This window comes from Ictalurus furcatus, chromosome 6 (genome assembly GCF_023375685.1).
Source record: "Ictalurus furcatus strain D&B chromosome 6, Billie_1.0, whole genome shotgun sequence".
NCBI lineage: Eukaryota > Metazoa > Chordata > Actinopteri > Siluriformes > Ictaluridae > Ictalurus > Ictalurus furcatus.
Window position 1 is genome coordinate 34070673 of NC_071260.1, and position 15453 is coordinate 34086125.

General features: G+C 37.0%; 1 protein-coding gene across 2 annotated transcripts in view; it reads right to left on the reverse strand.

Moving 5' to 3' along the window:
* The window catches only part of egfl6 (EGF-like-domain, multiple 6), a 14482-nt gene extending 5250 nt beyond the window's left edge, over positions 1-9232 (reverse strand). Inside the window, exons 1-8 of one of the 2 annotated variants that reach the window (XM_053627836.1) lie at positions 9020-9232; positions 5269-5375; positions 4516-4608; positions 3303-3422; positions 2874-2993; positions 2440-2574; positions 2172-2294; positions 370-435 (exon numbers count right to left, since the gene is read on the reverse strand). In XM_053627836.1, the coding sequence (XP_053483811.1) occupies positions 370-435; positions 2172-2294; positions 2440-2574; positions 2874-2993; positions 3303-3422; positions 4516-4608; positions 5269-5375; positions 9020-9090 (835 nt within the window). In that variant the 5' untranslated portion in view covers positions 9091-9232. The remainder of the gene's footprint in view (positions 1-369; positions 436-2171; positions 2295-2439; positions 2575-2873; positions 2994-3302; positions 3423-4515; positions 4609-5268; positions 5376-9019) is intronic. The other variant, XM_053627837.1, reaches the window with a different exon arrangement.
* Between the last annotated feature and the right edge of the window lie 6221 nt (positions 9233-15453).

The window sequence follows — 15453 nt, forward strand, 5'->3', positions numbered from 1 at the left end:
TTATAAAATGCATCTTTGTTGTTTTTCAGCTGAAACATTTTTGTTTTTATTGCTCCAATAAAAACTCTACTACTTTCTTTTACTAGCTAGCTAACATACCAGCATGCTACGTAGCAGTCGTCACACCAGCTAGCTAAATGGGATGGAAACTGCTAACGCAGCTAGTGAAGAAGTAAAATATTATTCTAATATTTAAAAAAACATAACATTCCATAGAATATGTTACCTCGCTGATCCGACTGGAAATCTCGCGAGGGGAAGTGATGCGATTGTATTAAGTGTATTGTGTTAATATATTTATGCTTTACTGACTTAATCCACAGAGCGAATGGGACTTTCACAGGCAAACCTCAGACGAAAACTTCTCACCGTTGTGAAATTCATCTGCACTGCCTTTATCAGTGTCCCAGGAGCTGCTGTGATAAAAGGGCTTTACTACAGGAAACACACAAAAAAACACTTTTTTTACGCACACCACTTCCTTCTTTCTAGTCGATGTATTTTGCAGATGGTTGAAAGATTACAAAAAATATATAAAAATTTCCTTTTTTTTTTTTAAGAAAAGAAAAAGTGGTTTTGTACAGGAGCAGTCATTCACACAGGTGTTTTTGTAATCGCAGACTTCCTAACCGGTGAGAGAGGAAATACGACTTCCCCCCAGACTCCTGGTGAAGTGTGAAGTTTAAGGCTAAATCTAACATCTAAATGGATTTACTTCTCTTCTCTAGTGCTCACAGAATTTGTATTTAACACCACAAATAGCTCTACTAGCGCAGACACAGGAAGTAATCATACCGTTCAAACATCATCATCAACCTGCCCAGAGACTCCTGAGGAAAACGAGCCGTCTGACATGTTTCTGTCATAAATACTGATGTTGATTAATGTGTATTATGCATTCATAACCAGCGGCATTGAGAGCACCAGACGTTTGTAGAGTAATAATGTCGGACATTTTTCACTAACAGAAATGACCTCACATCGTCGAGTTACTCCAGGAATGGCCAACCCAAAACCAGTGCCCTGTTGGCTCCGCCCCTTCTTCTACCTAAACCAGACTGAGTGCAAAACAAAACATGTTCTGAGCAGTTTCATTACATCATCCAGGTACTAACAGGCAACGCCTCCACACTACAGCCACTAAAACCGAGACGCAGCTAAAGATGTTTACCTGAGTCGGCTCACATGGTTCCTGGTCGTTCCACCGAGCTTAATGTAAGAACTTTTTAAGTATCTGGTTAGACGAGGGGATGCAATCTCTGCAGCAGCAATGACACATAATCTCTGAGGTGAAACAGTGAGTGTGTCTAAGTGTGTCTTTTATTATATCTTCAGTGTTTGGAGCCCTACGTCTTGTTTTGTAGTGAACAGTTTTTAAGGACTCCAGTGGTCCGGTATCCCATTCACTTCCCACCCAATACCCAGTGTTCCCGGGATAGACTCCGGATCTGCCTCCGGATCCGCCTCGACCCAGGATTACTGAACATAAATGAGTGGATATATACTTTCACTATTCGACTAATCTTTTATCGAGCTAAACTACGTTTTCTTCTTAGCAAATCTATAATTGAGATAATCTATTAAAAAACTGTTACGTAGGTAATCTGTTATTAAGGTCTAAATTTCCGAGTTCGATATTTTGTTCAGTCTGATCAGAATGGTCTTTATGTTCATGTGGAGCTTGAGCAGGGTTGCCAGGTTTCAGCAAAATTTCTAAACCACTCAAAGGACCTGAAACTAGCCCAGAAAGTTAAAGCTTTGCACTTTTCTTCTTTTTTTCAGCATTGCTGTGGGGAAACTCGTTCGCAGTGGTGCGCACACATTTCTGATCATCTGCAATACGTGGACATTTTCCACTCCATAAATCCCTCTTTCCTGCTCCAAATCTTTCCAATATATCTTAATACACTATGTGTAACACTTTCCCTTTGTTTACTGTAGCTATTTATTAGACTTGTGTTTTCACCAGCAACTACGTTCCAAAAGAAGTCCAATGTAGCATAAAAATATCCTTCAGGAGAAAGACCACATTAACAAATACCTATCAACTATAAGCAATAGTTTCCTGAGTTGAAGACAACATCATTGTTTTGAAATGTGTTTTTATATGTACCTTGGCTTAAGAATATACAGTACCAGCTCCAAACAGAATAAAATAATGTGATTCTGACCTGAACAGTCGAAGCCACTGCCCCGGAAGCCTTGCTTGCATTTGCACTTGTATGATCCCTCAGTGTTTATACACTCTGCATGATGGCTACATTTATGAGTGTTGGCAAGACACTCGTTGATGTCTGAAAGTTAAACAGCATATAATATAATAATGTAAAAAAAATTCTGCTTAACATTTTATTATGGTGTAAAATAATATGGAACGTTTGATTAATTAACAACAATTATCTGATTCTTATCTGTGGCAGACAGGGTTTGTACTTTTACCTATGCAGTCATATTTTCCATTGATGTATTTGAGATCGTAACCCGCTTGGCACTTGCAGTAGTAGCTTCCGAAGGTGTTGACACACTCACGGTTGTATGGACACTGGTGCTTTCCCGTTACACACTCATCAACATCTAATTGAAAGAAAGCACTTCAGCAGTTACTGCACTGACGAACGTGAAAATCCTTGGTGCTTGGCCCCCTAATAATGGTTAACAATGGTTAATTCTTATGAGCATTTTTTCACACCCAAAGACTGAAGGGAAAATTAAATATATATTATACTATGTAGTCTATTAAAATGTACATTATATTATATTATATTATATTAATGCATAGTATATTTAAATGCTACATAAACAGCAGTGCATAAAGATTCAGTGACTCACATTTTCATTTTTATTATTTGCTTATTTATAAATTTCACACTCACCAACGCACGTTTTTCCATCTGAACCGAGTTGTAAACCAGTTGAGGGACAAAGGCAGCGAATCTCCCCCTGAACTTCCTCACACCCGTACTGACAGTGAGCCAGAGAGCAGGTCCTCGAGTCTGTCCGGCAACACAGCAAATCAAATAGGACACTTCTGAAGTTTTAAACTTCTATAAATCTGGCAGGAATTTTTCAGTTTGGTTTTGGACTTCACATTTACATTACATGGATTTACATGCAACTTTATTAAAAGACTGATAAATGAGGCCCATTGTCTGTTCAGTGGTGGTTTCTTTCCATTGATGGATGAGGTAAGGGGGGCAATACTTTGTGCAGCGTGAACAGATGAGCTATAGTCAGTTACTGTGCACACGTATAGTAAAATGAATGTATAGGAAATATGTAGTAGTCGTTATTTGGGCACTTACTTGCACAAGAGCCATCAGGCATTAACATGTACCCATTGAGGCAGTAGCACATGTAGCTCCCGAAGGTGTTCATGCAGCGATGCTCACATGGCCGAGGCTTCAACCCACATTCATTTAAATCTGAGGATGGAAACAGTCGTTTATTTACTAGTTATCACTAGCTAGCATCTAAGTTTAGATAAAAAAAAAAAAAATAGCTAAGATTTTTAAAAAGAAGAGAGTCCACTGAGATAGATAACTAGCTATCTAGCTAAATGTCATCATTGAAAAGTCTACAAACACAAACTCTTTCCGAGCTTTAGCTAACTACATTTAATAATTTAAAAATAAAACAAAAGAAGTCATAAATTGAGATTTCTAAACCTGTTCATCATTCAAATATAAGAGAATAACAATGATACAGTCAGAAATTGTTAGCTGAATGTAACCAGGGAAAAACAGCGAAACATATAATCACTCGCTGTATTCTCTACTCTTTTATTTATTTAAACAATTGCTATAGTTAGGTACAGCGCTATAGTAACTATCTAGCACTAGATAAACATCTGAAATGTTAGGTATAAGACAGTTTTATCCAGAGTCAGGACACAGTCAGAAACAGCTTGCTTAGCTACATGTATCCAGAGCTAAAACAGTCAAAATAACTAGTTAGCTTTTCAAGACACTCAAAGCATTTTACATAATATGGGGGGTTAGGGGGGGTCTCCTCAACCACCACTAGTGTGTATCCTCCACCTGGATGATGTGACAGCAGCCATATTGCACCAGAACTCCCACCACACACCAGCTAGTAGTGGAGAAGTGAGTGATGTAGTCAGTTCAGAGAGGGAGATTATTAGGGGATGATAGAGAAGGGCCAGTGGGGAGGACCCCAGTGTTCTGGGATTTTTAATGACCACAAAGAGTCAGGACCTCGGTTTAACGTCTCATCCGAAGGACAATGCTGTTTTTACAGTATTGTGTCCCCATCACTATACAGGGGCATTAGACCCCACACAGACCACAGGGTGAGCACCCCCTGCTGGCCTCACTAATACCACTTCCAGCAGCAACCTTAGTTTTCCCCAGGAGGTCTCCCATCCAGGTACTGACTAGGCTCACCCCTGCTTATCTTCAGTGGAAACCAGGGGAGAACTGCAGGGTGATACAGCTCTGACGCTGACATCATCACTGCAAATCTGTTTCACACTAAAACAAAAAACTTCCTACAAACCTTGACTACACGTTTTGCCAGAGTATCCCGGAAAACACTTGCACTTATTCGGCCCGACACACTCTCCATGCTTACATCCGAATTCACACTGGGCTGAAAAAAGAGATTTCATTATTAGCAAAAAGATCTGAATGATTTTGAATAGTTTAAAAGTTTAACTACTTATAAACAAACTGTGAACAAAAGTCACAAGCTATAGAAAATACTTTTAGTTATGGAATTAGTCAAGCAGCTAAAAATGTTCACAATCACAAATAGAACAACTTTGAATTGAAGTAATGTGAAAGGATTTCATTGTGCAGTTCAAGAAGTTTAACTTTAACACTGAGATCTGTAAATATAACATTAGCTAAAGTTAGCTTTAGCTACAATACTTTATGTACCTGTATATTTGTCCAGCATTTAGCTCAAGCTACTGATTCCTGTATTAAGTATTAAGTCATATGCTAACAGCTAATTAACCCATTAGCTAACTACAATGAGGTTCGAAGTTCTCATATCTCATGACTTTTCTTTGAAATTCCGTACTTAAAGCAAAATACATTAAAATTTTGAATACATCCTGTACGTTATACATTTTAACACATCAGTTTTAGGGGGGTTTTTTTGAGTAATTTTTTTTCCTCATAATTAATTTTTTTTAGTTGAAAATAATAAAATCCCACTGAGCATTAAAACTAAAAATGAACACCAAGTTGAAGGAAAATGGCAAATTCTTTTAAAAACATCTACATTTTATTTTATACAGTGTACCTTCACACTGGCCTTTTGTATTTTTCTTCCACCCGTAGCAGCACTCCAGCCGGTTGCCATAGCGACACACACCTTGAAGACTTCCGACAGATACTTGTCTGCTTTGCCTTTAATGCGAACAAACACACACATTACACATTCTTGCAAACACGCAAGCAACGTCTACATTGACACTGCGTCCCGGTCAAATAGGGCGGGGCTAATATTAAGCTATCTCAGGTTAAAATAGTGCTTTGCAAACAATACTGTTATCAATTATCAACCTAATTGTTTAGAAACAATAGCTAAGCTAGATAGATACCTAGAAGTGTGCTAATGTTAGCCAGTGAACTAGCATATCTAGCATTAAAAGCTAACATTAGACAGCAGGTTATCGACATAAAGTGATCAAATTTAACGAAACTCTACCAATGTTTATTCATGTACGTCGTTTAAAAACAATATTTTGGGTTCGATGATGATCACAATGTGAATTTATTGCTTTAAAAAACAAAAACAAAAACCCCTCTGAAAAAAACAACAGAAATCGTAACGGAAATTCTAGTGGTTTCCTCTACAAAGACTATTACAAATATCTGCTAACCATTAAAAGCATTACCATTATTAGTCCTTAATGGTATACAGTAGACATAACATGCCACCAATAGAGGGCAACAAATTACCAGTAGAGACCCATAGGGACCATTACAGTTTCCATTAAAACCAATACAATTCCCATTATAACCAGTAAACAATAAATTCCATAACCATAACCATAAACTACACATTCTATGAAGGTTTCTATTGGGGTTTTTTCTCAGCAGGGATTATTTATTAATTGGATATTTTATTCATTCATTTATTAATATATTTATTATTTTGTTAATCTGGTATATTTATTTGTTAAAGCTTGGTTTGCGTGTCTCTCTCTCTGGTTTCTTTTCTGTTTGTTTTTGCTTTGATTTATTTAACGTGCCTTACAAATAAAGCTTGTCCTGACTTGACTGAGTTTATGCTATAATTAAACAGATGGAGCGAGCAACACACAAACACAGACACACACAAGTTAAGATAATGAATAACTTGAGTGCAAACTCGGACTATATAAATACAGAAGACTTTATTTACAATAAAAGTATTCTGCATGTTGAGCATTATAACGAATCGGACGTTGTGTGTGATAGCGGATGCCTGTTTTCTCCGCTGTGTTGGAATGACAGTAATTAAGCGTTTCTGAGCTGTTTAGGAACTGATGCTCTAACTGGTGCCTGAAGGGTGGGGGAGGGTCACGTTAAAATTACGGTAATTATGACATGCCGATTCTGCTTGCAGACTCGCGAAATAGCTATTTGTTGAAAAACATGTGAAATGTTTGTATTTAACGGCATGTGTGGTGAGGAATTAAGCCTTGCATTTCCTGCACTGGGTCTCATTTGTCTTTTATTACAATTGTGTTTGTTTTTTTTGTAGGCCTGAACAATCTGCCTGATTTACAGAAATAAAACCGGCTTTACTCTGATTTTCTTAGTGTTTGTGTGCATACGTTGATAAAACATCAATCTGCTACAAAAATCGAATTCACAGTACAGCTGATTAGCATTTAGCCACACCCACAAAACTCCATAAAAGGCAAAGAGAGCTGGAAATGACTTAATGACAACTAAATGGTAAAAGATCGCCTCCTTAGATACATGCTAATTCTCATGCATTTTATAGGGTGCCATTACTTTTATCCTAACTTAAAGCGTAGTCTTATTTGTGTTCATTTATGGATTTGTTTTTCCTTCAAATCATTAATATGCAACAAATGTGTTTAACAGAATGTTCATTAAATAGGAGTTTAATTATAATAAACGATTTAAACATTGATTTGTAGCCGTTTATTGAGCTTCACATTAGTAAATCTCCTTTGATGGAAATTTACACAAACTCAGGAGTGAACGTAAGATGTTTTTTTCAGACTAACTGATGGCCACATTTCTTCCGTAAATCCTCTTACAAACAATTTATTAAGAATGTTTGAACGAAATGTTTCACAAATGTTATACTTTCAAAATAGTATTTTATTGCTCTTATTACACTTATAAATAGCTTCATCATTTTGAAAAGTGAACAATACCTCTGATGTTAATTCGATCCCTCAGGTAACATAAAATTTGTATCAAGCTAGCAAAGCAGTAAACCAGGCCTTAATACGGCGAGTGGGATTGAACACGCGGGACGTCTCCGTGTTATAAACAGACCTGGAATGCAACCATGATTTTGGCTGTGAAGGACTGCAAGGAATCTGCGAGCTAAAATAGCATAAAGAGGAGAATACGAGACGCTAACAGGTGGCTACGCTACATTTAGACGTCCATCGCTCCTGGAATAACATTAAGCCCAGAGTTAAAATACGAGCTTAGCATGTCAACAAAGCAGCATTAGATTCTGTAGAGACATTATGTACAGTATGTTGCCTTTCTGTTGTTTTATTAGCATCCGTATTATCAGCTAGCGTTACCTATTTTTACCCTGCATTAATGTTTACATTTATTCTACGTACAGACTGAAGTTGAAAATGACAATAAAGGTAGTGCAAGATCAGCAGCGCCTATTAAACACATTTATATCTATTCTCTACTTCAATAAGATAATTTAACAGCTCATCACATATTAGTTAGCATTAGCATTAGCATCATCTGTTCTTCCTGAGATAAACGTAAGACTTAAAATGAATAGCAGTAAATGTGATGTACTTAAAGATACAGAGCTGTGGAAACTGTATTGCTATTTTGCTAATATCATGTGTTGTTAGCGGTTAGCATTTGAGCTGTAATTCTTCCTGAGGTAATTTAAAGCAAAAGTAGTGTTAATAAGGTAGGATAAATAAAAATTCAAATGTAACATAAAAATAGCTTTATTAGTATCTTGTTAAACTTTTTTTAAACAGTTAAAGTCTTAGCATTAATTATTTTTACTAAAGTACTCTAACATCAAATTTATGGCAGTAAAATGGCAGTAAAAGTAAACGGAGTACATTGGATAAAATTTCTGGTGTAAACTTTGATATCAGTATAGCCGACTATATTTGGTGTTGTCATTAGTGGCAGCTATTCTTCCTGAGGTAAGAAAAAAAAAAACCCTGAAATTGGGTGAACTTAAAGATGTAGAGCTGTAGAAATTACACTATTGATGAAGTCGACGGTTGTTAGCGGTTAGCATTTGAGCAGTAGTTCTTCCTGAGGTAAATTCAAAGCAAAAGTAACGTTAATAAGGTAGGATAAATAAACATTAGAATGTAACACTGCATAATTTGAAGCCGTATATGGTGTATTGTTTATTTCTTTCTATATTAGTATCTTGTAAAACTGTTAGCCTTAGCATGAATTATTCTCACTAAAGTAGTCTGAGATGTAAAACTTAATAGAATAAAAATAAAATGGAGGGAAAAGTAAACAGAGATTGCTAAATACATTTTATAATGGAAAGTTTGATTTAAAAAAACATACTGTATTTAGTGTTAGCATTAGCAGCAGCAATTTCTTCTGAGGTAAACATAAGACATGTTTGAAAACTTAATTGTTCAATTAAAAACTTAACAGTAATACAGAAGGCACTGAGTCTATCCTATCACTACAGATAAAACACAAATAAAAGCCCAGTCGAACAGCACATTCTGGTGGATTTCAGGTGAGACACGGATCCATCGCTCAGCTGTCGGGGTTTAAACCATGAACTCTTCAGAACCTTCAGAGGAACAATGTTCTGTCAGTTTCTGATGAAAACTCACCTGTAAGCAGCGAATGCAGGAAAAACGTACAGCAGGAACGTCAGAGAGCCGATCCATGTGCAGGGCTTCATGACTGAGATCTCTCTCTCTCTCTCTCTCTCTCTCTCTCTCTCTCTGTCTGACTCTGATTTAAGGTTCAGCCGAAAGAAATACAATCAGAGTCTTAGACAAACGTCTCCAGACTTGTATTGGGATTTTCTCTCTCTCTCTCTCTCTCTCTCTCTCTCTCTCTCTCTCTCAACCAGACTCAAATTCCAGAGTGTGTCTGTTTTTAGGAAGTGGGAGGAGGTCTAAAAAAAAATAGGGAAGTGTGAATGTCTGTCTTTTTTTAAAAACCTGAAATTCCATCCAGGAAGTGATGATTGATGGGAGACATTTATCCTGAGGGGGTTCGCCTGCTTTCCCAAAGAAATATGTGGAAAGCAGAAATCTGTGACTATTACAGTAAAATTTGTGTGTGTGTGTGTGTGTGTGTGTCTGTGTGTGTGTGTGTGTGTGTGTGTGTTTGTGTTTTGTAGTTATTTCAATTAATAATACAAAATACTGATGGATAAAAAGACGGAGGTTTCTCTGTAACAAGCGGTTTATTTTTGTGAGGTAAAGTCTGTAAGCGATAACGAGAGATAACTTGCTTTGTAAACATTCCACAACATTAAAATGTAACTATAAACAGATAAAAAGTGTATCATGCTTTAATTAATGTAGCTGGAATTGTAATCATTGGCAAGTTGCTGTGGAATAAAAGGAATAAATCACTTCGGGATGTGCTGTTATGGGAAAACTATCAGTGTTATGGTGCTAAGAGTTTTCATAACTTCAAAACTATCCAGTATTAGGAATGCTTCCACTAGATACTTTAGGAAAGCTGCATATTTAAATTTATATTTTTCTTAAATTATTTTATTTCGTAGGTGAAATTGCAGATCAAAAGACATATCTGGTTTAATAAGCATTAGAATAATATTTTCATCAATACAATTAATTTAAAACATGCTAAAACCAAGCCATTTATCCTGTTATTAATTACTACTTTTTTGTTATTAATTGCTACATGATTTATTTTTACAAGATTTTAAAAATGATTCAAGATTTAGTGTAAGTCCCTCAATGCTGTCGTGCTTCATTTGTGCCGAAAAACGAACCTTAAAATAACGTCTGTTCTATTTCTGACCCTTGTGGCCTCACACACTTTTTTCTGACCCTTTTAGTTTTCCACTTTCCTTATATGGGCAAAGTTTCCTGTCTCTCTTAACTCTGAATATCCCTGTGGATTGTTTCAGCTGTTCTTCTTCTCTCTCTATTTAAGCTGCTCGCGCCTCTCCTGCAGGTTATTCCATGTTCATACAGCAGTGGCAGGATTTTTAGTTTTCTCTTCAGCTGTATAAATAAATGTTGTTATTCGAAGCTTTACAACACGGTGCATGTTAGTAGTGTGCGCTGGTCAAAAGGATAAAGTGAGATTCATTTCATTTGTTCGACCGTTGAAAAACATGGAGAAATGAACTAATGATGATTGAGTATGTATATAGACTTTACTTTATGTGGAAAACTTCAGACTTTCCTGAACGTTCCTGTCACTAAAAGACACTGCATCTACCTCTACATGTATAAATTTATCTACTTATGAAAAAACAACACTGTGTAAGAATTACTGTATATGTTTAAAATGTGAACTGCATTCTCACTTTGATTATCGGCCTCATCATCTACGTCTTTCTCTAAGAGAAAAAGAGGTCAAAGTCATAGCATTCCAACACGAGCGTCATCGTCAGCTCTTCAGTCCACTGATTTCTGTTAACGCTAACATCGGTGAAATATAATCTCTGATAGTGAGGTCACCTTAAACATTTTAAAACTCACTGGTACCGAGTGTGTAAGCGCTCTTCTCTGTTTTGATGATGCTGTGAAGGCACAGGAGGAACTGTTAAACATCTGGATGTTTAACAGCTGGTTTTATATGAACTATATACATTTAGCTTCACTTTATACATTCCCCAAAAAGCGGGTGAGGAGAATCTGTTTTTCTTCAACTGTTACAGTTACCAGCATAGAAATACCAGCAATGTGCCACGTTATGCTTTCTATCCTTTTACAGGGAATTATTTATCAATCTTTTAGTAATGTTGTGTGCAAATGTTTGTGTAAGTCAAACCGAGCAAACATTTTCAAAAGTGAAATACAAAGCACGTTCCTGACACTGCTCATTTGCATATAGTGACGCCCACAAAACTCCATAAAAGGAAAAGTGCACAGGCAGCTGGGAGCATGAAATGAGTGATCAGGGTAAAGACTGAACAACAGAAGTGGAAGTTATTTTGACTCACTTCTATGGCAATAGAAATATTTAATATTATATAATATAAATAATGATAATGATAATAATAATAATAATAATAATAATAATAATAAGCCAGCACAAAATCCTCCGTCAGCTGAGGCGTTTGTTTACAGCTTACGGCTCGGTGCAGACAGGCAGGCAGACAGACAGACAGACAGACCGGCCCGACCTCCATTTATACACCACAGTTTTTTTTTATCATAACTGAATGATTAGTTTTATTTGTTTTAATTTATGGGTGTGTGTCAGCTCCCGTTCTTTATTTTTTATATTCTTTAATTTATGTCAATTAAATACTGCAGCTGGTTTTCACTAAATGTTCTGGATGGAGCTCCGAGTCCCTGACCAAGTGAACTAGCATGAGGATATGGTTCTCATTGAGACTCCAAAGCTCTTCTAGAAGTGGCTCTGGATAAGGGTGTCGGCTAAACGCTGTAAACGTAATAAACATAAACAGTTTAAACTCCACAGTATGTTCCAGATACAAAAAAATGCAGTAATCCATGCGGATTATATGATTTGAAGTCGATCAAGCCAAGGTTTACATTAGTTAGTCTTCTTATGTGTAAATTTAGACACACTCAGGAGCAGGAGTAAGATATGCTAGGTTATTAGCTTTAGATTATGTGAAGCATGTGCATGTGTTTTGTGCAGCAGATTCTCTTCAGAAACCCACAAGCATCGAGTCAAGCAGAGTCTTTATACTCGCTGTGTCATAGACCGCTGCACAACTGCAAAGCCTTGCCATCCTCTGCATGTGACTCCTCGACGTTAACGGCATGTCTCGGCATGCGGACGAGAGGACTGACCTTTGACCCTGACAGTCTCCTCTCCTCCTGCTGTGCTGTGACCCTTCTGATTTACCCAACTTTTCTTAGAGTCTCTAGTCTGATATATGACTTATATTTAATATAATGTGAGTCCAGAAGCATAGTTTCTGATCATTTCTGTAACTTTGATGCTAAATTCTTCATGAAACTTGACTCTGACACCGGAATGTCGTTTAGTTCAGGGGTTCTCAAACATTTTTACAGCCAGTGACCCCGTTACCTGTAAAATAAATCACACACACACACACACACACACACACACACACACACACACACACTCAGTGCAGTGTGTTTCTTAAACATAACATGAATATAAAACTTTATTTAAAGGTGGATAATAATATTCCTGCTATTTATTGGAGCTTTTTTACTCCCGAGGTTTCCACTGACAGAACACAACACATTAGATTAGATTAGTCATTAAATGGACATAATCTTTAGAGTTCTTCAGTTATCGAGGTCTGGATTAAACCCATTATAAATTGTTAAATAGGTGAATAACTCAGTCATGAATACAGTAAAGTTGATGATGCTGAGTTGTGATGTCATGGACATCCTGGAGGTTACCGGACCCCACTTTAATTTAAGAACCACTAATTTAATTAATTACTGAAGCGAAGAACTCATAATTATACAAAGAACGCTTACAGAACTACTGAAAAGCTTGTTTTTCCCTAAGGTCGTTGGTGGAGTTGATATGCTTGTGGTCTTCAGCAAGGCCATGACATATGAGAAAGCAGGATTTGTGAGTTAACCATCTGGACTTTTCGGTTCCAGACACAAGGATTAGAGTTAAGCCTGAACTTGTGCGCAGTATTCAAGCCTCAGTGTCTTGAATGTTTTACTGACGAAGCGATTGTAGCCAGTGAAGTCTAACTTTAGCCTTTGGGAAATGTTGGTATGTCCACACTGAGGTGCATGCATACATTTTTGAGGGCCCAGGTGTTGCATCTAGAACTTTCTTTACAAACCAAATTCCGTGCCTGTGCAGTTCCTCATCTTGAAGCTGCTGACACGTCCTTTCATTTTGCTGCAGCATCACACACAACGTGTCTTTGGCGTGAATGTGTTACACCTCCATCAGAGCTTTTTATCCACAGCTATGTTTCCAGAGGAGGGAGACTTTGTGTACAGCTGCTCTGACATGTGAATGCCAGGTATGCACACACTGTTACATCCCCAAATATAAGAGCTTTAGTTTCGTTTGGTGCTGAGCATCTATTTGTGTGGTGTACAGTATTCACCCCCCTTTTTGGAACTGAAATGAACCTAACTGGGATTATATGCCGTTAATCTAGACAAACTAACCTGTTAACTAAATATTAGATAATAATAAAAGTCTATTCAATCCTTTCCACTGATTAGTATTTACAGACTGTATTTCTGCATGAATTTAATCTCAAACCTGGTTATTTCTGTAGATGAAGCATTCATTGTTGGAGACTTTTGGTTTGTCTCTGCTTTTATGATCACTGTTAAAAGCACTACCTGTATATAAATAAAATAGAATTGAACTGAGTCTGTGAGCTGAAAAATCCAGCAAACGCAGAATAATTTTCAATCCTGAGACCTGATTCATTGGATTTTCATTTTTAGAATTGGTATATCCTTAAAGATGGTGGAATTCAGTCCATTTCCAGGTCAGGGACTAACATAGTGTGCTTCTCAATACACAAACTGATGCTTCCTCGTTTCCTCTCTCCTCCGTCCTCCAGCCCGTGACCCGACGATTGATCAAAGTCAGCCATCTTGAAGGACATATCAATTCTCTAATTGCACCACGAGGAGGTGAGGAACGAGGAGTGAGGAAGCCTCCAGAGGAGCTAGGAACCAGGATACACAGGTATATCCTATGTGGAAGTGATTCATGTCAAAAAACCTGACACATGTATAAATTCTCCTCCTCCTGTACATCTGCCACAGTCTCAAACAATGGCAGGAACTCCAACCTCTCATAAATGTAAGTACTCTGCAGGAAGGTATTGTAAAAGAGACTGTTTTGATATAATATATGTTTGACACAGCCATATACATTTTACAGCATGTCTAAACATGTTTTGTATTTTTTAGTTTAATGTTGTGGCGATATTAACTGTAACTCAAATGTATTTAACTTTAGATGTAATGTTTTCATATTGTTTATGTTAAAAATGAATGCTCCTCGTATATGACAATAGAGAATGAACTTTACATAGGCCTAGAGTTATTTCATTTAAAATTAACTCACTGTTCACGCACAATATTTTTTGAAGGTTATGCATTTAGGGATAACCAAATATTCAGAATATTATGGTTCAGAACTGCACCACTGTAATGCAAAGTAACTTCCAACAGGGACTGAAGAGGAGACCCACAATCTCATCAAAATACAGATGGAAAAAGATGCAGACTTTATGGGGAGGAGGCACAGTGCCAAAAAAGCCTGGACGTGATGTCTGTTGAGTTATAAATGGTAAGAACTTGTCTTCACTTTGTTTGATACATGCAATGAGGTATTAGCTAATACCTGTCATAATATCATTATGTGTCATGGTTTGTGTGTGTGTGTGTGTGTGTGTGTGTGTGTGTATATATATATATATATATATATAAATGTAATTTGTTGTTTTGTATTGTACAGTGATGCACTTGAGAAGATGGGTCTGAAGAGATTTGTGATACCAAGTCAGATTGCTTAAAAAAATAAAAGGGACAATCTGAAGAGGAAATAAGATAAGATTATACTTTATTAATCCCCAGATGGAGTAATTTGGGTAAATATAAGGTAAGTAAAAATTAAGTCATGTATTCATTTCATTTGGTGCATATTTGAGGTGCTTTTACTGTTTGAAACCTGTTCCTGCCAGTTCAAGAGGCTTACTCATTTATTTTATTTGAGGAGCTCTGCTGTTATGACCCAGTCTAGTTTGAGCCACACAGAGTAACCAGCTCGCAGTTCAAAAGGAAAGACCTCTAAATAAGGGAAGCCAGGAATGACAGACAAACAGTTTACCATGGTGGGCAAGTGTAATATGTAATATGTATATAAAACTGTACATAGAACACAACACCAGGTATATCTTCAGGGTGGACCATGGCCAAAATAATAAACAAGAATTCTTGGTTAGAGAGGTTTTTACCTAAAAGAAAGAATAAAAATACAAATGTACTTCCCTAACTCCCCAATCCAAAAACAGTCAAAAAGGACCCCACTCCCAAAAGAAATGGAAGTGGCACTGTTTAATGGCACCCCTACTGCCATTAAACAGAGTGAAAAACATAAACAG